Source organism: Bubalus kerabau, chromosome 4, assembly GCF_029407905.1.
Source record: "Bubalus kerabau isolate K-KA32 ecotype Philippines breed swamp buffalo chromosome 4, PCC_UOA_SB_1v2, whole genome shotgun sequence".
Taxonomy (NCBI): Eukaryota; Metazoa; Chordata; class Mammalia; order Artiodactyla; family Bovidae; genus Bubalus; species Bubalus kerabau.
Genome location: NC_073627.1, coordinates 23,787,390 through 23,810,966, shown reverse-complemented (window position 1 = coordinate 23,810,966; position 23,577 = coordinate 23,787,390). Strand labels below are relative to the sequence as shown.

Genomic DNA, 23,577 nt, shown 5'->3' with positions numbered 1-23,577 from the left:
TTGAACATCAGGAAGTTCATGGGAAATAGATGAGGAAACAGTGGAAACAGTGTCAGACTTTATTTTTCTGGGCTCCAAAATCACTGCAGATGGTGACTGCAGCCATGAAATTAAAAGACGCTTACTCCTTGGAAGGAAAGTTATGACCAACCTAGATAGCATATTCAAAAGCAGAGTGCCAACAAAGGTTTATCTAGTCAAGACTATGGTTTTTCCAGTGGTCATGTATGGATGTGAGAGTTGGACTGTGAAGAAGGCTGAGCGCCGAAGAATTGATGCTTCTGAACTGTGGTGTTGGAGAAGACTCTTGAGAGTCCCTTGGACTGCAACGAGATCCAACCAGTCCATTCTGAAGGAGATCAGCCCTGGGATTTCTTTGGAAGGACTGATGCTGAAGCGGAAACTCCAGTACTTTGGCCACCTCATGCAAAGAGTTGACTCATTGGAAAAGACTCTGATGCTGGGAGGGATTGGGGGCAAGAGGAGAAGGGGACGACAGAGGATGAGATGGCTGGATGGCATCACTGACTCGATGGACATGAGTCTGAGTGAACCCCGGGAGTTGGTGATGGACAGGGAGGCCTGGCGTGCTGCGATTCATGGGGTCGCAAAGAGTCGGACACGACTGAGCAACTGATCTGATCTGATCTGATGATTATCTCTAAGTCGGTTCTAAAATTTTAGTAAGATTACCATCTGGCTCAGACAGTAAAGAATCCGCCTGCAATGTGGGAGACCTGGGTTCGATTCCTGGGTTGGGAAGATACCCTGGAGGAGGGCATGGCAACCCATTCGCGTATTCTTGCTTACAGAATCCCCATGGACACAGGAGCCATATTGGCTACAGTCCATGGGGCCGCCAAGAATAGGACATGGCTGAGCGACTAAGCACATCGTATTAGCCTGCACTTTGAGGGAGGTGATGGCTGGGGTGGGAAGACACATGAAGGGGGAAGAAATGAGAATACAGGGGAAACACTGTAGTGCTGCAACACTAAATCCTCGGGCTTCCCTACAGACAACTGGTTTCTCCTCCGCCCTTTAGCTTAAAATGGACTGATATAACAAATTTGAAGCAGCACAACGGCTTCAGAGGTTTCCCTTGATTCGTGATTTTTACTAAGCAAACGAATACAGTCAAACGATCTGCTTCAAACGTAGGTAGAAATGAGAGATGGAAAAGAAAACCATGAAACAACTCTAATGCCGCAGTGAAGCTGTGACAGGTCACCGCTATCCACTCAAGCCCAAGATGGCCGGGCAAGGACCGTAGCCGACTGCCCGCCCAAGAGCAACTCTCCTCGCCCGGGGCCCAGCGGCGGGGAAGTCAGGGGCCTCACCACGCCCCCTCACGTCACCGAATACGCTATCCCGCGCACCCGCAAACGTGCCGCAGCGTGCCAGCTCCTCCCCCAGCCCCTCCCCCCGAAAAGCGGGGCGACCAGCGCCGCAAGTGAAGCATGCTGGGACCAGCTCTCAAGCCTCCCGGCAGCCCCTGCGACGGGCGCGGTACGTCAGGATCTGGCCAGCGGCGGCCGTTCTCCGTAAGATGGCGGACCGGCGGCGGCAGCGCGCTTCGCAGGACACCGAGGACGAAGAATCTGGTGCCTCCGGCTCAGACAGCGGCGGTTCCCCGGCGCGGGGCGGCGGGAGCTGCAGCGGTAGTGTTGGAGGCGGCGGCAGCGGCTCTCTGCCTTCCCAGCGCGGAGGCCGAGCTGGGGCCCTTCATCTGCGGCGGGTGGAGAGCGGGGGCGCTAAGAGCGCTGAGGAGTCGGAGTGTGTGAGTGCGCGCGGGCGGGGCGGACCGGGGGCGGGGTGTAGGTGGTGATGGGAGGCTGGGAGTTGACGGTAGATGCTGAGGCGTAGTGTGTTGAAGAGGAGAGCGGTCCCGGTGCGGTTTGCATCCGGAGCTCCAAGGGAAGAGAAGGGATTGAGGCTTTGTTGGGGGACAGGCGGAGCTGCTGCGGATGGAAAGCGGATATTTACTCAGAAATTGGGACTGGAGGTGGATAGACGGGACCTCCCTCAGATCCTGCCTGTTAAAGATATTCCTTCCTTCGTCTGCCTTTTCAACCATTTTGTGTTCAGTCTTCGTTTCTCCACCCCCTGAAAATAGTAGAACTAACCCATGTCTTCTTTCCTTCAGGAGAGTGAAGATGGCATCGAGGGCGATGGTGAGTAGCATCATGATAGAGATCTTTAAACTCAGGTCACCTGTCTGCAGCAGTTGACATCTTCTCAGACTGTTAAGTGGAGAAGGAAATGGCAACCCACTCCAGTATTCTTGCCTGGAGAATCCCAGGGACGGAGGAGCCTTGTGGGCTGCCGTCTGTGGGGTCGCACGGAATCGGACACGACTGAAGCGACTTAGCAGCAGCAGCAGACTGTTAAGGGTTTGGGGGAGGGTGCCACAAAGGGGCTCTTTGTAGTTTAATGTTCAAGAGCTTAAGTTCTAGCTGTATGATCTTGGGAAAGTCAAAGTCACTCTTTGAACCTGTTTTCCATCTGTATATGGGGACTATAATTTCATCTACCTCATAGGTTGATGTCAGAATTAAATGAGAGTTTTAGCTTGACCCACAACAAGCACTGGAAGATGTAATTATAAAATTTCTGTTGCATTTTTTTTTCTTTATATGTTTCTGTTTTCTTTCAGCTGTTCTCTCGGATTATGAAAGTGCAGAAGACTCAGAAGTGAGTGTGATAGATTTTTTTTCCTATGATGTAGGTTGGAAAATGTGTTTTAAAAATTGTACCCGCCTGTGGTTTGAAAGCATCTGACCTGTTTGTTACTCCGCCTGTGCATTCTTCATTTATGCTTCTGAAAAGCTATTATACGAAGTGTTCAGATATAGAGAGGGAAACTTTGTATAAACCTTTTCAGGCCACATGTGTTACACTGTTTATAGTTGACCTGTCACCCTATCTAAAGAAAATAAGATGCTAAATAAGAGAAGGAGAACATTCTTTGGCCCTTCACAGGATGTTTGACACTCCATTTTATGATGCCTAGGTGGTGAAACCAGTCAGTTGGGTATTTTTTGAGTATGTCTGAAGACCTCAGAAGGGTAGGATTCTTAGTGGTTTGTGTCAGAAACATTTCTCAGTTTACGGATGAGGTTTTCTGTCTTTAGCAGAAAGTTTCCCTAAGCCAAATGTTTGTGAACTTAGTTTGCTTTGATTGGATAAACTACTAGAGATGTTATCAGAATGGCTACTTGTTTCCTGGAACTGTTGAATAGAGCTCTGATTGATACAGAAAGAATTGGATTGTGGATCAAAGGTTCATTCTGTAAATCTTATAGAACTGTTGCTACATATTAGATTTACCATTAAGCCCTGGAGATGCAGAAGTGAACACTATAACAAAGTTCCTATCTTTTGGAATCTTACAGCTTAGTAAAGAAGTCAGACAAACATTGAGGAAATCATAGGACTTGGTGACAACTGCTGGGGGATAGGGTTAAATAGGGTGTTAATGACTGGGTACTGATTCCATATTAGGCAGTCAGAGAAGAATAAATTGGAGTTAGCCAGGCAAATCATGTTCTAGGCAGAGGGAACAACAGTTGCAAAAGCTCAGAGATAGGAGAGAAGATTGACTATCTGGAAACTTGAAAGTAGTTTGGTGTGGCTGGAACATCGTTGGGACAGGATGGATACCAGAAATAAAGGCAAATTATAGAGTAGGGGTCAGATCATGCAGGGATTACTTCTTTTTTTTTTTTTTATTAAATGCCTCTTAGCGCCAGGAGCTGTGCTAGGCCCTGGAATAAAAGATGCATGGTTCTGCCCTCATGGAATTTACATTCCAGATCAGAGAGGGAAAATATAGACAGTTAAGTAATTACAATAACTCTTTGTTAAATGCCATGGTATGGGAAGCATAGGGTGCTTTGGGAGCACATGGCAGGGGCAGCTAACTGAGTGTAGGGTGTTTGGAAGTATTTACAGGAGGGACTCTTCAAATAGAGACCTGAATGATGAGTAGGAGTTAGCTAGCTAGAATTTTCCTAGCAGAGGAAACAGTCCGAGAAGAAAGTCCAGAAGTGGTGGGATTGGAGGATAGTGAGTTGGAGGACATGGAAGATTTAGTATAACTGGTGGTAAGGATGAATCTCAGTCCAAAGCTTAAGTACTTTATAAGCCTGGTTGAAAAAGTATTTGGATTTTATTCTAAGTAAGTAAAGTATAACAGGGTTTTAAACCAGAGTATGATATGGAGTATGGATTAGACTTAAATTTTAAAGCAGTGTTTGTCAGATCCAAGGAACATCTACATGAAAGAAAATCCTATTGAAACAGACTCTTGCAGAGGGAGGGAAGACTCAGAGGTTTATATGTTAACAAAATCCCAGGTTGATTCACAGTAATATTTTAGAATTGTTATCTTTAACAATTGTTTTGTGTGCAGTGGGGAGAATTATCTGAAGGGAGCAAGATTAGAGGCAGAAAAACTAGTTAAGAAAGCTACTGTGGAAGACTAGGCAAGCAGAAAACGTGGCGTGGAGTGGAGTGGAGTGGTGGCAGCGACAATAGAGGTGGGCGGCACTGGCAGTTATTTGGGCTGTGGGAATGACAGAATGTGGTGATTGGTGAGATGACTTATTTTCTGTGAAGTCAGTGGTAAGGTTATCCACGAAGAATTAAAGGAAGATGAGAGGTTTTGGAGTGAGTAATGTTTGCAGTAGTCATTAAAGAAAGGAAACATCGGAAAGACTGCCAGGCAGTGTGGAGTATTCAGTGAGGTTTTGTGGCTGTGACTTTATAGCAGTTTACCATTATGTATATAATGAATTTGGATGTTACTCTAACAGCAAAGAAAGAAAGACTGTTGGAGGCTTAAGTGGAGGAGGATCTGAGGATGAGGCAAGACTGAAGACAGAGCTGTTAAGAGAATAGTCCAAGGAGCGTGATAGTGCCCTAAAGAAGGGACGATGGCAGTGGCACTGCAAGACATACATTTGAGAGATATTTAGGTATTATTATTAATAACAGAATTTCTTGATTGATTGATCGTGGAGCCTGAATTAAGGAGGAGTCAGAGAGAATTCTGCTGAAACTCGAAAGACCGCTGTTTTGGTTCCTATAAGCTTTAGATGCCCAGCAGTGTTTGACCTCTCCTGATGACAGGAAGATGTTGATCCAGGTGAGGTCTGGGACCTGGCCAGATGCCTGTGATAGAGCCAGAAAGTTTACTGACAAGAACAGCAACAGCGTGCTGAGGGAAGGGACTGGGATGAGGGAGCTTGGTGATCCGGGTTTCTCTAGCTTCATTCCAAAGCCCTAGAATAATACTGAGTGTTTTGACTCTTGCTCGTGAGTGTCCTCTGTTGTTTTGTCCCAAGACTTACCTCTGCCTCAAATGACCTGTCTGCAGTCTAACCTTCAGATTTTAATATCCATTCCCTTCAGCTCTGAGCAGAATACAAGCTCCTAGAGGGCTGAGACTGTCTTTGTCACTGTTCTATCCTGGGAACTTATAAGAGTATCTGTAATAGGCCCTCAGTAAACTTTTCTTGGATTAGTAAATGAAATAGAACTGCAAGGACTTTTCTTCTCAATCCACTTTATTTTGGAATAATTCTGCATTTACAAAAAAAATCACAGAGAGAATACAGATGTTCCTAGGCTTTTCACCTAGTTCTTCTGTTAACATCTAGAATGACTTATTTAAATTAATTTTGTTCTTTTGACACACATTCCTGTGTTAACACCCTAGTTCTACTTTACCCTTTACATTTGAGCAATTATCATTTGGAGAAACCTTTTTTCATAAGTCAAGTATCATAAAACAATTCCATTATGTGTAAGATACAGCTCCTGTTGTAAAAACTAGTAAGTATAAGGAAAAAAAAAGTGTTGTTACCTTAAGAAAAAAAGATAAAAGATTGTGCTACTAATGTTGAAGTTCAATACATTTGTAATATCAAAAAAAGAAAAAGGAGTCCAAGTAATGCCCAGGTTGGAGAATGGTGTTGGTCACTAAGAAAGGGACCACAGAAGGAAGAGATTCCAGGAAGGACAGTGTTGGGTTAAGTTTTGGATGTTTTGAGATTGAGGAACATGTGCAGCTTTGATGTGGCAATATCTGGTATGTATTTCCTAAAATTTAAGAGAGGAGTGTAGTTCTGTTGTGTCAAATAGGATAGTCACCAGCCATACGTGGCTATTTGAGTTAATAAAAAAGTTCAGCTCCTCATGTGCATAGGTAAAAACATTTCCCTCATTCCAGCAAGTTTTGTTGGACAGCACTGATCTAGATTAAAGAGTTTGACTTGATATCTTGCTTTACGTAGTTATCTGTTACTTGATTGCATTTCTTCTTAATTACTAACTGTGTATACCTAGATGCTATGCTTAGTTTTGCCTGTTGTCTTAAATTTTGATCTGTCTCTTAATCTGACAGGTTAGTTTTTCATCCTTTTTTTTAATAGTGTGTCTGTTAAAAAGATTTTGATGGCCACTCACTCATTGTACAACTCACCATGCTATCTGTATCCATTGTATTTCTTGCAAATTGTCTTTCCATGGTAGCCATGGAAAATAGCAGTATGACCCAAAGCTTTTATCTTGCACAGAACTGGCTGATCACCTAATTTTCTTTCCCTTGTAAGTCACTTACTATTTTTGTCTGGATATTCCCAGTATATTTTCCTTTAAGGTCCAATAGTTGTATTAAAATTTTTCTTAGACTTGGTCATTCTGGATCAATATTCATAGGTATGAGAGGTGCTGTACAGTATGTCATGGAACTTCATCCAAATACTCTCTTCCTGTCTTCAGTAAACGACCCTTTCTCTTTAATCCTTTGTAGTATCTCTATTTTCTTTTGATTACTGTGTTTATTCACTCTTGTTTGTGTTCCTTCTAGTTCTAGACTTTGTATTTTAAATGATTTTTTAAATTTCTAATATCTTCTTGAGTTCATCTCTGGATTTTTAAAATTCTGATTGATGTTCTTTCATGCCTTATATAATATTTTTAATGTCTTTTTTTTGCTCATTTTGAAATAGAAGTTGCAATTTTGGTACGATATGCATATGTCTTTCTGGCATGCTTTCATTGTAGGAGTGCTATTCTACTTATTTTTTTTTTCTTTTAGTAAGTTTCTGTGGGATTTGATCTCTATATTTTTCTTTTGTTGATTTCTATTTAGTCTTCCTGATCTTTTCAAAGGAAGTATGGCTCAAAGTAGCTTTTTCTAACTTTGTAGAACTCCCTTCTCAGATATTTTCCTGTAGTGTTAAAACACACACACATACATATATATATATGGCTTTCTGAGATTTCCTGGTTTTGTTCCCTTCTCCAATTTGCTTTGGACCTTCTTCCTTCCTTCATTCCTTTTGTCCCTCTTCTGCTGAACTGATTCTCTTCTCAACAATTTTATCTTCAGTGTGGTGCTCTATCCTCGAGGGAACCCCTGGCAGCCAGGTTGATTTTAAGATTTCAGAAGGCTTGGATTGCTCCAGCCCTTTTGGACCTTCTTACTGCACGATCCTTAAACTCACATTCTATTAGAGACAGCAAAACCCCTTCTGGTTTCAATTATTTTCAGTTTTACTTTCTGTTGACTACCTGTTGACTAGTTCAAGGTTCTCCTGTTTTCAGGTCCATTTACTGCTCTCTGCTTTTTCTAGCCCTGATACCAATCTGATGCAGGTCTTGTGGCAGTTGTTGCTTTGCTCATGTGCTTGTATTTTGGGGTGTGGGGGATACCTTGTAACCTAGTTTTGTTGTAAATATTGTCCAGAGGGTTTTGATTTTGCTGTCAGAAGCCCCCATTTGATGTGGATATTTGAAGAGATCAAAAACTATGCTGCTGCCATTTTTTCCAGAATCCTCTGAGGAAACATTTTTAAAGAAATTAGACTGAAAGGGAGGCTAGAGAGATGGTAGCTGGAAAGAAGGCTCTAAGGTCAAGAGAGGGTTTGGTGTTATTTTTTGAGTTGGAGAATCAAGTATGCCTAAAAGTTGAAGAAATGATTAAAAGGGAAAGTAAAGGGAGAGGATAGGTAATAAGTGTGTGATGTCCTTAATTGAGTATATGAGAAGAAATAGGAACCAGATGAGAAAAACATCTTCCACTGTAATTATAGAGAGGTGGGAAGGAAGCTGGTGTTCCCTTTGTTTTGTTTTCCTTGTGAAATATAATAGAAGGAAAAACATAAAAGAATGGTTGTTGATGAAGGGACAGTATAGGAATTTTGAGATAAAGAAAGTTTGAATAGTTGAGGCTGGAGGTGGCACTGATATGTAAAGTTGTATGATTTTTTTTTTAATCCCCCTAGTGATGATCAGTAGTCTAGTTGCAAGCTTAGGAAAAGCAGACAGTTTGGTTGATCCAGTCCTGAGTGCATAGGAATAGGGGATTGGCGGGAGCTACCGATAATGCTGAAATGATCGGGCCAGAGAGTCTAGAAAGAGAAGAAAGTGAATGTGGGAGAGGACTGATAGGCAGAGAAAAGGTGGGAATGTCAATGGAGCGGATGTCTTGAGAAATGAGAGAGGGAAGGATAAATAACTGGGGACGGACAGGAATAACAGGCAGGATTTGGGGGGAAAACAGCTTTATTGAGATACAATTTATGTGCCATTCAACTTACCAGTTTAAAATGTCCAGTTCTGTAGTTTTTAGTACATACAAGTATGTGCAACCATTACCATAGTTAGTTTCAAAATATTTTCATTACTTCAAAAAGAAATTTTGTACCCTTTAACTGTCACTCATCCCCCCACAGCTCCTGCGTTCTCATTCCCTCCAGCCCTTAGCAACCACATATTTCCTTTCTGTGTCTAGAGATTTCCTTATTCTGGCCTTCTTTATGAACAGAATCATATATGATAACATATGACTGGCTTCTTTCACTTAGCATATTATTTCTGAAGTTTTCACCCAAGTTGTAGCATATATCAGTACTTCATTCCTTGTTATGGCTGAATAATATTCCATTGTGGGATTTACCTGGCTCAGACAGTAAAGAATCCACCTGGAGATTCTGGAGAATCCCATGGACAAAGAAACCTGGTGGGCTGCAGTCCATGGGGTCACAGAGTCAGACGTGACCGAGTGACTAAGCACACAGTATTCCATTGTATGGTATACTATATTTTATTTATCCATTCATCCACTGATGGATACTTGGGTTTCTATTTTTTTATGAATAATACTGCTAAAAATATCTATGTTCAGGTTTTTGTGTGGATGTGTGTTTGCATTTCTCTTGGGTATGTACCTAGGAATGGAGTTGCTAAGTCATATGGTAACTGTTCAGTTGTTTGAGGAATTGTCAGACTGTTTTCCAAAGCAGCTGCACCATTTTACATTCTCAGCAGCAATGTATGGGGATTACAGTTTCTCCACATACTCAATGGCGCTTATTATTGTCTTGATTTTTTGATTCTGGTCATCCTAGTAAAATGTGTAAAATGGTATCTTGATATGTATTTACCTGATGTTGAGCATTTTGTCTTGTGCTTATTGGCCATTTGTGTATCTTCCTAGGAGAAGTGGCTATTCAGATACCGTGTCCATTTTTAAATTTTTTATGTATTTATTTTTGGCTGGGCTGGGTCCTCATTGTAGCAGCAAGCAGAGGCTGCTCTTCAGTTGCAGTGGCACAGACTTCTCATTGTGGTGGTTTTTCACTGCAGAGCATGGGCACTAGGGTGCACAGGCCTCAGTAGTTGTTGCTCATGGGCTCTAGAGCACAGGCTTGATAGGGCTGAGTAGTTACGGTGCACGGGCTTAGTTGCCCTGTGGCATGTGGAATCTTCCTGGACCAGGGATTGAACCTGTGTCCCCTACATTGACAGGTGGATTCTTAACCACTGGACCACCAGGGAAGTCCCACTTTGTCTTTTTTTTTTTTTTTTTAATCATTGAGTTGTAAGAGTTCTTTATATGTTCTAGATTTATTTCTTATCATCTACATGATTTGCAAGTGTGTTTTCCCATTCTTTGGGTTGTCTTTATTCTTCTTAATGGTGTTAAGTTTTCAGTTTTGATGAAGTCCAGTATATATGTTTTTTCTTTAGTTGCCTGTGTCTGTTGGTGTCATGCATGCCAAAGAAGCTTTTGCTGAATCCGTGCCAAATCCAAAGGCTTGTTTTCTTTTAAGACTTTTATAGCTTTAGCTCTTAGTTTTAGGTCTTTGATCCATTTTGAGTTAATCTTTGTATGAGGAGTGAGGTAAGAATGTAACTTCATTCTTTTTTATGTGGCAGTGCTGATGAAAACCTGGGGTATTTAAATTTAAGATGTTTAAAAGTAGATCAAATTTACTTAAAATGTATAGCAGTTCCAGGTAAGACTGGTCTGAAATGTATACATGAAAGTGGATGACTGAAGTGGAGGTGAAAAGTGTGAGCGTATTTCCATAATCTTCAGATCAGTGACGGGATAGACCCAAGCAAAGACAGAGGTGGAGGTTTTCCCGTTGAATTTATAGAGTGTCCCTGTGAAACCTTTCGTAAGTTGAAATGACTTAAAGCAAAGAAGCAATTACCTTAGGACGCTTCTCACCAAGTGATGCACAAAATAAATTGAGGTAAAGCACCGATGCTCACAGACACAGTTCAAAGCTGTGGCAGCTTGATGCTAAGAGGCTGAGTGTAGTTCCCAGGGCAGGAGCTTGGTGGTTCCACTCCTTCCGCTTAGGGTATAGAGCTGCTTGTATGACAACTCACTGCAAAGCCAACACTGAGTGCAGTTTTCACTTTTGCCTTTTTTTTTTTTTTTTTATCTTTTTCAAATTTCTTTCAGTTTGTGAAAACAAATACTACTATAGGTCTTTTGTCAAAGAAAAAAAGCAAAATGGTGTAATCTGAACTTTCGAGTAGTAAGATATAGCTAGATGATAGAAGCCTCAGAGAAGTAGGAATTTAAAATGAAGTGGAGTTGGGATTAGCTGATGGAAACTGGTATATATAGAATGGATAAGCAACAAAGTCCTACTGTACAGCATAAGGAACTATATTTAATATCCTGTGATAAACTATAATGGAAAAGAATATGAAAAATAATGTATAGGGACTTCTCTGATCCAGTAGTTAAGACTTTGTGCCTGTAATGCAGAGGGTGCAGTTTCGATCCCTGTTTGGGGAACTAAGATCCCACATGCCATGTGGTGAGGCCAAAAAAAAAGTGTGTGTGTATATACACATACACATACATACAAACACACACACCCTATATATACATATGCTGCTACCGCTGCTGCTAAGTCGCTTCAGTCGTGTCCGACTCTGTGCGACCCCATAGACAGCAGCCCACCAGGCTCCCCCGTCCCTGGGATTCTCCAGGCAAGAACACTGGAGTGGGTTGCCATTTCCTTCTCCAATGCGTGAAAGTGAAAAGTGAAAGTGAAGTCTCTCTGTCGTGTCCGACTCTTAGTGACCCCATGGACCACAGCCTACCAGGCTCCTCCATCCATGGGATTTTCCAGGCAAGAGTACTGGAGTGGGGTGCCATTGCCTTCTCCGATACACACACACACACACATATACATATAGTTATATTACATGTATATGCCATATATATATATTAACTATGCCACTTTGCTGTACAGCAATAATTAAAATTATTATAATTCAACTATACCTCAGTAAAAGATAAAAGGCGACAGAGATCTGGAAGAGACATTGAGAATGAGAAAGATAGACTCCCCTTTTACTCTGAAATATGTGGGAAATAGAAAAATGAGCTAAAACATCTGCATGAAAATTCTGCCAGGGAAGCAGTTGCTTAAGTGGAGGGCTAGGCTTTAGAGTTGGGAGGGTGTTCACTAAATGGGAAAGTTAGCAGTAGGGAAAATGGTTTTGATGTCAGCCTTTAGGCAAAGATGGTAAAGAATCTGCCTGCAGTTCAATCCCTCGATCGGGAACATCCCCTGGAGAAGGGCATGGCAGTCCATTGGGTCACAAAGAGTTGGAAATGACTAAGTCACTAACACTTCCACTTCTGTAGCCAAAGAAGCTTGACCCTAGGGTAACACCTTGGCTTCAGTTACACCAGATTTTGACTCTAATTTGGAGTCTTCTCAGCACTATGCTATTTGTATCTTCTGTCCTGCCCTGGAAACAAAATTAGTTTCTCCTTTGGAATTTGCTTCATTTGACCTTCCACCACAGACTAAGAAGGATAGAGCATGAAACAAAGTTCTCTCATTAATCATGCTGATACTATTTTAAGATGTTTGAATTCAGTCAGTGTGTGTAGGGGCAGGTTTGGGGTTGAAGGGGGGAGAAGTAGTGATTTAAGGTCACATACACACCAAGCACGATTCTTGCAGATTCTTGCAACACAACCTGCAAGGAATCTAGGACCAAGGAAAGAACTGAATGATTACCACCCTCCCATTCCCAACTCAAGAGGAGAGAAAATTTCTTGTGATTGAGGGAAAATGGGAAGAATCTAGGGTACTTGGTTGTTAAAAAGCTGTAAATAAAGGCTTGGTTCTCATAGTGTGGATGTGGTCTATGAGCTTCATAACAGTATCATCTTTCTGGGAATCCTAACTCAAAACAGGCCGAAATACTTACGGTGGACAGGGAATAAAGGGGAAGGATAATTAATTGGCTTATCTGGGCCAGTCTGGCAGTCTAGGTCCTATTTGAAAAAAAGATCAGAAACAGAGCTTGAGAGCTTCTTGTTTCATCAGGAATCTCAGTGAGTATCTTTGATCATATTCCTAGGCCATCCTGGGCCTGGAGTTAGTCACAGATCGAGTGTCAGATCCAATAGAAGAATAAGAGAACAGTGTACGTGTCTGCCGGGGGGCAGAGGTGTTTTGGCACCGACTTGTTAGCCCAGCATGGGGACTAGACCACCTTCCTTTGAACCCGTTTCTTTGTGTCCTTCTAGGTCTCTAGACCTACCTCCTTAGCCTTTATCTCTGCTTCCCTAGGTCCAAATCTTGGAAGGACCAGGATATGAGAGAGTAACTTGTAGTCTGAAGCCAGCTCCCTTAGCATGAATCTTAGCTGCTTTTTTTCCCTACCTGAAACAAGCCACACCTCTCTTGCCTAACCCTTTCTAGTTGCCCCTATTTAAAGGATGGCCTCAGGACCCTTCTTTGAATGGATAGATTTTCTATGTCACAAGCAGGATTATTCAGTTTTTTAAAAAATTGAAGTGTAATTGATTGGGTTATTCAATCTTGCTGTGCCAAGAAAAGGAAAGGGAAGGGAGCACTTGGGTGTTAATTTTTTTTTTTTTTTTTTTTCATTTCTAAGATGCAGTGGTTATGCAAGTTCTAAAGTTTTAAAAGTCAAAATTTTATAATTATATCATTCTAGACAGAGTTACTGGCTAAAGAGCTCTCATGTTACAGAAAATTTAGTGTTCATATCACAGACATAAAAAAATGTAAGCCACTATTTCCCAACTTGAGAGTAATAGTGCCGTGGGAAAGTGTACAGAGTTATGATAAGGGATTGCACATTCACTAACTCTGTTCTCATTATCTATAGACCAAATCAACATCTATCTGTATGTACTACTATTTTTTAATATATATAAATTAATGAAAATATATTAATGTATTTTAAAGTATTATTGAACATATAGCAGTTGTTTGTCATTATGTGTTTTCTCAGTTCATGGGTACTATACTGTGCTATTTCTCATGGGATTCCATGAAAATTTTAGGTCCTAAAAGGGGATTCACGTAATCTAAAAGGTTGGGAATCTCTGCTGTAAGACATTTTGAGATGAGAGAATTAACAGCTTCAGTTAGAGTGTAGTTATTAGGCACTGCATGTTTAAGAGACAATTTATTGAGAGAAATTATCAAAAAGAAAGCTGCTTCTGTATGGTTTAGACACCTAAAAGCCTCTGATCCATAGGCCCTGGGCTTCTTCTCCAGAGGCTGCAGCTATTTGTTTTGTTGGTTTTTTTTCCTTTCAGTTTTATTGAGGTAAAATTGTGCTGTATAAGTTTAAGGTGTAACAACAGCATAATTGTTTGACTTACATGGTGAAATGATTATTACAATAAGCTTAGTGAAAGAGGCTGCTGCTCCTGACAGTTCCATGCATATCTTACTGGAAACTTAACAGAGATCTATATAAGCTTGTTTATGTGTGCATATATATATTGTTTAGTCGCTAAGTTGTTTCCAGCTCTTTTGTGACCCCATGGACTGTAGCCCACCTCCATCCATGGGATTTTCCAGGCAAGAATACTGGAGTGGGTTGCTATTTCCTTCTCTAGGGAATCTTCCTGTCCCAGAGATTAAACCCACGTTTCTTGTGTTGGCATATTCTTTGTCACTGAGCCACCTGGGAAGCTGTGTATGTGTATACACACACATATATGTATGCATGTGTGTTTTGTCTGAGCCGTGGAGCTTGTGGATGAATCTTCATTCTTCTCCCAGGAGTTGAACCTGGGCCCTTGGCATTGAAGGTGTAGAGTCCTAACCACTGGACTGCTGGGGAATTCCCTGTATAGGTTTTTTTAATGTGGCTTTAATTTTTTTTTTTAACAATGCTTCTATTCAGTAGAAATTTTAGTAAAAATATTGAAGTGTTTGCTTTTAGTCCTTGCATTATAGTAAAATTTGTTAGAAAATGTTTTCCTAAAGAATGAAAAATTTTAGAATGCACTATTTAGATCTTATCTCCATAGCTAACAGGGAAACTTAAAAGGGAAATTATTTATTTATTTGCACCAGGTCTTAGTTGCGGCATGTGGGATCTTTAGTTGGGCATGCAAACTCTTTAGTTGCCAATATGTGGGATCTAGTTCCCTGACCCAAGGGTTGAACCTGGGATCCCTGCATTGGGAGCACGGAATCTTAAACATGGGACCACCAAGGAAGTACCAGGAAACTTTTTTCAGGGTGATGACGGGGAGTACAGTGAAGAGGAAAACTCCAAAGTGGAGCTGAAATCAGAAGCCAATGATGCTGCTAATTCTTCAGCAAAAGATGAGAAGGGAGAAGAAAAGCCTGACACCAAAGGCACTGTGACTGGAGAGAGGCAAAGTGGGGATGGACAGGTTAGTACCCACCAAAGGCCTCCATTTCCATTCGAGTTCTGGAACAGGGGCTTTTACGCTTGGAGTGAGTAAAGAGCTCTTTATCTGTCCGACAGGAAAGCACAGAGCCTGTGGAGAACAAAGTTGGTAAAAAGGGCCCTAAGCATTTGGACGATGATGAAGATCGGAAGAACCCAGCATACATACCCCGGAAAGGGCTCTTTTTTGAGCATGATCTTCGAGGGCAGACTCAGGAGGAAGAAGTCAGGTAACAGCCCCTTGCTACTGCTCTGTAGTATGTTAGTATTATATGTATTCCATGCTTACTATATGCCAGGCACTTTACTAAGTGCTTTACCTGTATTGTCTTATTTACTGATCACAACATTTTAAGGTAAGTATTATGATTATCCCCTTTGTACAAATAAGGAAAGTAAGACTTAGAATATTTAGTAACTCTTGGTGGAGGAGCTGGGATCCAGACCTATATGTCCACTACCTTCATTAATCTGAGGCGCAAGGCCTCTAAATACTTGCATAGGTGGCCTTATAGGAAAGAGATGTTTCCAGAGTGCTGGATAGTTTGAAGTAAAGGCTTTCCTTATTTTTATACCTGTTACATTCACGCCCAGCAGGCCCTGAGGTGCTGTGATTCACCCTTGCTTTTTGGAAGGCCTGTTTTGTATAACCTGTCTGGGAAGATGGAGAGATTACCTGAGTTCCTAATGTTTCTCTGCCAACCCTATTTATTTCATGAACATCTTTACATGGCAGAATCTGCCAACTTAAGACACTTTTCCCTGGTTCCAACCAGACCCAAGGGACGTCAGCGAAAGCTGTGGAAGGATGAGGGTCGCTGGGAGCATGACAAGTTTCGGGAAGATGAACAGGCTCCAAAGTCCCGACAGGAGCTCATTGCTCTTTATGGCTATGACATCCGCTCAGCTCACAATCCTGATGATATCAAACCCCGAAGAATCCGGAAACCTAGGTGAGGACATTTTGGAGCCTATATTATTGATATTTGCAAGGAAAAAAAAAAAACTCTGCTTTTTAAAATGCCATTCCGGCCTGTAATTGAATGGGTGAGGAATATGGGAAGTCTGCCTGACCCACAGTTTATATTTCTAGTGGCCCCTTTTAATATTTCTCTGTTCCCTTTGTTCAGGTTTGGGAGTCCTCCACAAAGAGATCCAAACTGGATTGGTGAGCGGCCAAGTAAGTCTCATCGCCACCAGGGTCCTGGGGGCACCCTACCACCCAGGACATTTATCAACAGGAATGCTGCGGGTACTGGCCGCATGTCGGCTCCCAGGAATTACTCTCGATCTGGAGGCTTCAAGGAAGGTCGTACTGGTTTTAGGCCTGCGGAAGCTGGTGGACAGCATGCTGGCCGGTCTGGTGAGACTGTTAAACATGAGACTAGTTACCGGTCTCGGCACTTGGAGCAGACTCCTGTAAGGGATCCATCTCCAGAAGCAGATGCTCAAGTGCTTGGCAGTCCTGAGAAGGAAGAGGTAACCCCCGAAATACCAAATCCTGCTCCTGATACTGCACCACCAGTTCCTGACAGGCCTGTTGAAAAGAAATCCTATTCCCGGGCAAGAAGAACCAGAATCAAAGCTGGAGATGCAGGCAAGGTTGCAGAGGAGGTGCCCCCTCCACCTGAAGGGCTGACCCCAGCACCTCCAGTCCCAGAAGCTACACCTCCTACGCCTGCTAAGACTGGAAACTGGGAGGCTCCGGTGGATTCTACTACAGCGGGTCTTGAACAAGATGTGGCACAACTAAATATAACAGAACAGAACTGGAGTCCAGGGCAGCCTGCCTTCCTGCAATCACGGGAGCTTCGGGGTAGGTACCTAGGGTTAATGACTAGCTTTTATCCCTTTGCATCATTGGACTCAGGGGCATGGAACTAATATCTCTCAGAGATGTGGTGTCTGACAATATCTTCATTTTCATTAATTGCAAGAAACAAATGGATCCATTGGCATATTCATCCAAAGAGCTCAGAGCAGCTTTATCTGTTACATAAGACTAGCCCACTACTTTGCTTACTGTTTACTATTAACTGATCAGTCACCACCATTGAGCTTCTGAGTGCAGAATCCTTTACCACTCTCTGTAGAAAAAGTGGAAGAAGGCAGTGTTCTTTATTATTTTAGCTAATGGTTAAATGTTTCAAGGCAGAAACTGCATTTGAATTTGGATAAGCATCTCCTAATCTCTTTGAAAGGAAAGCCTCTAATTTCCTTAGTCTTCTAGAGCCAGGCTGCCCAGTAGAACTTTCTGTAATGATGGTGCTTTTGAATACTTGTAATGTGGCCAGAGTGACTGAAAAACTGAACTTTTCATTTTTAATTAATTGAAATTTAAGTAACCATATATGGCTAGTGGATATCATGTTGGGACAGCATAGTGCTCATGACTAGGAACTACCTACCACCCCTTTGACCCATCCTTTTTTTTTTCTTCCTCCAGTCAGATAGAGCAGAGGATCTTTTCCATTGTTTCTGAAATCTAATTCAAACTTAGATTGGAAAACCTCACTTGGACTGCAGTTTTAGCATCCTTCTCTGGTGTGTGTTAATTTTGGAATATCAAAAATTAGGGTAGCCTAAACTGGACCTGGAGTTGATCTTTGGATAGAGAAGTACATTCTCTCCTGCCAATGCCTTATTACTATTGGAAGACAGTCTCTAGAACATCCTTTTTTGTCCTGAGTCATCTTCAACCAGAGGGGAATCTCTTCCCATACTTTTAGCCTAGACCTCTGTGGCCAGAAATAATCAGAGGTAGATTTAGAGCATCCTTCTCTGCCTAGTTGTTGCTCAGAAACATTAGGGTTGAGATTTTCCAATATGTTTGATAATATAATATGCTAATTATAACCTCCCAGGGATTCTGTATGGTAAATATTTGATGGGAAAATTTTGAACTTGGATTTTCTGAGTTGCATTACTGAAGTAATTTTTTTTTCATGTTCAAAGGCTTTACTGCTATATTAAGGTGGCAGGCAGTGAGGGCAAATTTCCAAATGCTGGTGTTGACAGGAAGCAGAGATAGTTTAAAAGGAATTTTGTTAGTTTAAAAGATGAGAGCCATTCCCCATGTTGGATTCTTTACCCTGTCATTTTCTTGATGTATCTTTAGTTCTGTTCACATCTATCTGCTCTGCAGCAGTGACTTTTTTGGTATATTACAGGTATGCCCAACCACATACACATGGGAGCAGGACCTCCACCTCAGTTCAACCGGATGGAAGAAATGGTACAGAGGCGGAAAGGGGCGCATGTAGAGGGTTGCATGTCACAGTTGGGTCACTGTTTAAGCCAAGTCAGTTTTCCCATGTTTCCCTTTTAGGGTCTCTGGAAATGTACGGTTTAGGTTTGGGTTTAGAGCTTAATGTTTTTCATCAGTTTTTCAATTCATTTTGTAATTTTTTTTTTTTGGTATGTACATACTGCTGTATTTATTTGGTTGCTCTGGGTCTTCGTTGGTACAGTGGGTTTTCTCTAGTTGTGAAGAGTGGGGGCTGCTGTCTACTTGCAGTGCACAGTCTTCTCATTGTGGTGGCTTCTCTTGTTTTGGAGCACAGGCTCTAGGCACATGGGCAGCAGTAATTGTAGGACATGGGCTCAGTAGTTGCGACTTCCTGGCTCTAGGACACACAGGCTTCAGTAAATGTAGTTCCCGGGCTCTGGAGCGCAAGGACTTCCGTGGTGGCACATGGGCTTAGTTGCTCTGAGGCATGTGAAATCTTCCCAGACCTGGGATCAAACCCATGTCCCCTGCATTAGCAAGCGGATTCTTATCAACTGTGCCACCAGAGAAGTCCTGCAAATACTTCTTTAATACTGCCATGTACCCAGTAAATGTTTTGCAGTTCTACAGGACATTAGGACTTAATAGGAGAGTCAGCCTTTTGGAAGTCTTCTTGCTCTGACCTCTTTCTTTCTTTCAGGGTGTCCAGGGTGGGCGAGCCAAACGCTATTCATCACAACGGCAAAGACCTGTGCCGGAGCCCCCTGCCCCTCCTGTGCATATCAGCATCATGGAAGGACATTACTATGATCCACGTGAGTTTATTTTTATAGCTGGGATATATTTCTTGGTAGGATGAAGTGAACTAAAAGACCAGCCTTCTGAACTTCCCTTGTGACCTCTCATGGTGGTTAACAAACATTCTCTGGTTGCTGTTTTCTTCATATGGAAAATTGAGAACATCTTTTCAGCGGCTTGGGGGACAAGGAAACTTGTCCATTTGATGGAAAGAGTGAGGATTTATGAGAGTCCCAATGTGATATCTTACAGTGCAGTTCCAGGGACCAATCTATACCCATGGTGACAGCCCTGCCCCACTGCCTCCTCAGGGCATGATTGTACAGCCAGAAATGCACCTTCCCCACCCAGGTAAGCTTTGCACCTCTGTATGCTTCCAGTACATAAGGATGTGTGTTGCGGGCATCACAAACCCCAACTTTCTCAGCTGTATGCTGCTTGCTTATGAGGCTGGCCACTTTGGCTACATGGGCAACAAACTCCTCTTGGGTCCATCCTGAGGACTTGAAGTCTGAGCCTGTTTGTGCTGAGCAGTCTAGCCAGGCCATCCCATGGAAAAGGTGTTACCTCTTGTTTTAATTGTTGTTTCTTCTCCTTGTCCAGGTTTACATCCCCACCAGACACCGGCACCTCTGCCCAATCCAGGCCTCTATCCCCCACCAGTATCCATGTCTCCAGGGCAACCACCACCTCAGCAGTTGCTTGCTCCTACTTACTTTTCTGCTCCAGGCGTCATGAACTTTGGCAATCCCAGTTACCCTTATGCTCCAGGGGCATTGCCTCCCCCACCACCTCCTCATCTGTATCCTAATACACAGGTGAGATGGCTGATGAGATTTTCTTAAGTATACATCCTTTAAATCAGACAAGAATATAGGATGAGGAGAATACTCAAGGAATTCTGGAGAGCATTTCAGTGCCACTGATTTGCATGTGATGGTAGGAGCTGGAAATGCTACTTAGGTGATGCCTATCATATGTGCATTCTCTTCCATTTTTTTAGTGGTGTTTCATTCAAGTGTTTTAGTATGTCTTAGGTGGGCACGTCTGCAATTTATTTAACTGCATAATAAAGCCATATTCTACCTACCAGCCCTACTCTTCCCTGTAGTGTTTAACTCCCAACAGGTTAACACCTTCTGGTATCTGGAGTCTTACCACTGAGCTCAGTGTCTTCCGTTTGTCAGCTGATGATAGGAATTAGAGAAAGCTGGGCAGTACTTTGAAGAAGTAGGAACTATATTAGGACATACTAAAGCAGAAAAGAATAATTATTTTAAAGGGGGGCAGCTTAGAAATTCCCCTATACTCTTACAGATTCTCCTTATAAATTATAAAAAAATTCCCCTATATTCTCATTTTTGTGCCTGAATAATATTTCCTGTTTAGCATAGTTTGGATGAATTAATTCCTTTTTCTTTTCCTTGCTTATTGGGCTCCCAGGCCCCATCGCAGGTATATGGAGGAGTGACCTACTATAACCCCGCCCAGCAGCAGGTGCAGCCAAAGCCCTCCCCACCCCGGAGGACTCCCCAGCCAGTCACCATCAAGCCCCCACCTCCTGAGGTATGAGAGCTTCTAGGAAAGGAGCTCTGAATAAAGGATGTTGGGGCACATCTGACATCAGTGGGCTTTCCTTTTCTTCAGATTTCCTTCCTTTTCTTGTTGTGTTTCTATGGAAAATGGTCTTTTTTCTTTTTCCTTTTTTTAAAAATAATGACCTGATAACAAATTCCAACTTTATGATTTCAGGTTGTAAGCAGGGGTTCCAGCTAATAGGAATTTCTGAATATTTTAAATCTAACATCAAATAAAAGTAAGTGTAAAACTTATTGTGATTTAGAATGTTCTTAAAACTAATTTTCATGCTTACTTGCTCAACAATCACCTAATTAATGCTCTTAAGTTGTAATCATGGGATATCTCAAGGGGAGGCTTAGAGGAGTCCCAAAATTTGCCAATTTCTTCATTTTATGAATGCATTGAGTAGGGTTGAGTGGAAACCATTGTCAGTGTGGCAGCATTTTATTTGGGAAGATGGAAGGAAAAACTGCAAGAGGGCATTCTTTATTAAAGGAAAGGGAAAATCTGAATTTGAGGTGTTATAGCAGAGCCAATTCTAAAGGTTGTGGAGGAGGGACTTCCCTGGTGGTCCAGGGGTTAAGACTTTGAGCTGCCAGTGCAGAGGGTATGGATCCTGTCCCTGGTCGGGAAACTAAGATCCCATATGCCATGCAGCACAGTCAAAAGATTTTAAAAAATAATAATAATAAATAAGTTTTAAAAACCACTCTTTAAAAAACAAAGGCTGTGGAGGACAAAAACCAGGAGGTTTTGTTGTGTTGTTTTAGGGATATTTCTTTAGTGTACATTCTTTAGGAATGTGGCTTTTTGAAAATAGCTTGTAAATGCCTAAAAGGTCCAGTAACATTTTGGTGGTTCTTCCCTTTTTCTCACTCCTGTCAGGACAGCAGAAGTGAAAACCTAGGAGAGGAGAGAAAACAACTGGCTGTCTGCGCCAGGAGAGCGTTGAAGACCCAAGGTGGCGCCTACCAGCGAGCAGCTGAATGAAGGGGACTCCTGCCTTCCTCTGAGGATAGGCTCTGTTGGATAAACGAAAAACAAGTGGACTCCCTCCCGTTTTCAGTTTGTGTTGTGTCAACTGTGCTCAGAGGAGCAGAGATCAGACAGCCCAGGCTTCGGAGTCTAGGAGCCCACGTCTTTTGCTCTTCTTCACTTTCTCCTGGGAAATTCGTGTCTTCTCCTCCCAGGGAAGCTTGGAAGCTCCTTCCTGTTTCGTTTTGTTTTCTAAGATGTTCATTTTTAAAGCCTAGCTTGTTATTCTTAAATTAATATTCTTTTAGTCCATCACCCTACCCCTTCTTCTGCCCCTCTTTTTCACTCTCTCTGCCTTTAAATTAAACAAGTTCATTCTTTGGTTTGCTAGCTTCTCTGGGTTCCCTTTTGGCTTTTCCCTACATCCCAGATAATTGAGAACTTACCAGCCAGTCGGCCCCCACCAAGTCTACAAAGAGCTGACCTTTCATTTTTTTCTTGGCATTTTTTATTGTGTACTTGGAGCTTGTTAACTCTTCTAATACTATGGAAGCATTGCTGTCTGCACAGAATGTCCCATTGTGGAGAAAATCTCAACTGTGGTAGGAGCCCTTTTTCTTGCCTTGGGTTTTTAGAATTTTGAGCCTCCATCAGTCTCTGTACTCTGATAATCTTTAGTTCTCTACTGAAGGCAGAATGTTAACAGTGGGGAGAGATAGCAAACCAGAAGCTTTAGTGAGAAAGGGAGAGTAGAGTGAGAGCCTTTGCACCTTAGGGGTGTGTATTCACAGTCCTCAGGGCTCAGTCTTTGAGGTGAGTGGAGTTAGAGGGCTCTGCTCTTTTTTCCATCCTTTCTACCACACCCTTTTCCAGTTGCTATGGACCAATGCATCTCTAGAGGTAAATATTACCTAGCCAGCAATCGTCCCTGTCCATTGCAATTGCCCTTCTCCTCGTCTTTCCTGCTGTAAGTGTTTTAGGTATTACTACCTTATTTTCCCAAGGACAGTTTTACTCCTGTCCTTGCAAACAGGATACCACACCTGGGCCTAAAAGCAGTCACTTTTCAGGGCAAGGGCTTCTCCCTCCTTTCCTCCCTATCTACGGCACTGAACCACTCCCCAGCTGCCTCTGCAGAAGAGATTCCTGTTACTACGGCACTTGCGTCTGCCAGGGGTCACTTGGCCACTGTCTCTGTCCTACAGAACCTGAGGGAGAAGGTGGCAGCTGTGTCTCTCCCCAAGTAATGTCACTAATTCTGTCCCTTCTCTTCAGCAGTTGGCTTAACCACTTTGAGTCACAGGTGTGGGGTAGGAGGGGAGAGAGGCACTCAAGCTGGAACCCCCAAGGAGGAAATAACTAAGAGATTCTTCCAAGGGTAGCGCATGGTTGTGCCTTTTGTAGGCTGTTCCCTTTGCCTTAAACCCGAAGATGTCTCCTCAAGCCAGTGGGCCGCATGCCCAAATTCCCAGACCTTAAGACACTGTGACAGTTGTCTCTGTTGGTCCACTGTGTTTTGTTGCAAGAATTTCTCCATGTGTATTGTTGCTGTTTGTAACTGTTTTAAAGAGCGCACATATGTGATTGGCATTGTGACTTGAAGATAATAAAATTTAGACATGTAAACTTGGCTCCTTTGCCAGTGTTTTGCATGAGTCTTGATTTGGGAGGGAGGGAAGAGGACTCCCTGACTCCGTAGAGTCACAGTCACAACTCTGGCCAGCTCACACTTGAGAAATGGAAGCCCAAAGAGGTGAGAAGCCCCTGTGGGGCCACAAGTGACTCCCCATTGATTAACTTTCTTAACCACATTGCCGTGTAGACACCAGGAATATGCAGTCCCTTAGACTGGAAGTGCAGGGGCCAGAAAAACGAATAGATGCTGTGTACCCATGTGACATCTGGTATCCCTCATGCCTGCCTTTGTGTTTGGCAAGCAAGTTTCCCAGGGCAGTGCCCCACATGTCAAT

At 42.6% G+C, this 23,577-nt stretch overlaps 1 protein-coding gene across 1 annotated transcript; it reads left to right on the top strand.

The window, feature by feature from the left end:
* Positions 1-1,519: 1,519 nt before the first annotated feature.
* On the top strand, positions 1,520-23,238 carry CASC3 (CASC3 exon junction complex subunit). The gene is made up of 14 exons (XM_055575951.1): positions 1,520-1,780; positions 2,147-2,174; positions 2,657-2,694; positions 14,849-15,007; positions 15,103-15,254; positions 15,801-15,977; positions 16,155-16,840; positions 18,195-18,259; positions 18,954-19,068; positions 19,304-19,402; positions 19,655-19,869; positions 20,495-20,617; positions 20,804-20,867; positions 21,518-23,238. The coding sequence occupies exons 1-13, from the start codon at positions 1,550-1,552 to the stop codon at positions 20,825-20,827; spliced, it is 2,112 nt and encodes a 703-aa protein (XP_055431926.1). The 5' UTR covers positions 1,520-1,549; the 3' UTR covers positions 20,828-20,867; positions 21,518-23,238.
* The last annotated feature ends 339 nt before the right edge of the window (positions 23,239-23,577 follow it).

What these genes read in the sequence shown, in the direction of transcription:
- CASC3 (XM_055575951.1), top strand. Translation starts at nt 1,550, where the DNA reads ATGGCGGACCGGCGGCGGCAGCGCGCTTCGCAGGACACCGAGGACGAA. An exon ending in GCGCTGAGGAGTCGGAGTGT is followed by an intron (nt 1,781 to 2,146) that starts GTGAGTGCGCGC and finishes TCTTTCCTTCAG; the next exon opens with GAGAGTGAAGATGGCATCGA. An exon ending in GCAATCACGGGAGCTTCGGG is followed by an intron (nt 16,841 to 18,194) that starts GTAGGTACCTAG and finishes GGTATATTACAG; the next exon opens with GTATGCCCAACCACATACAC.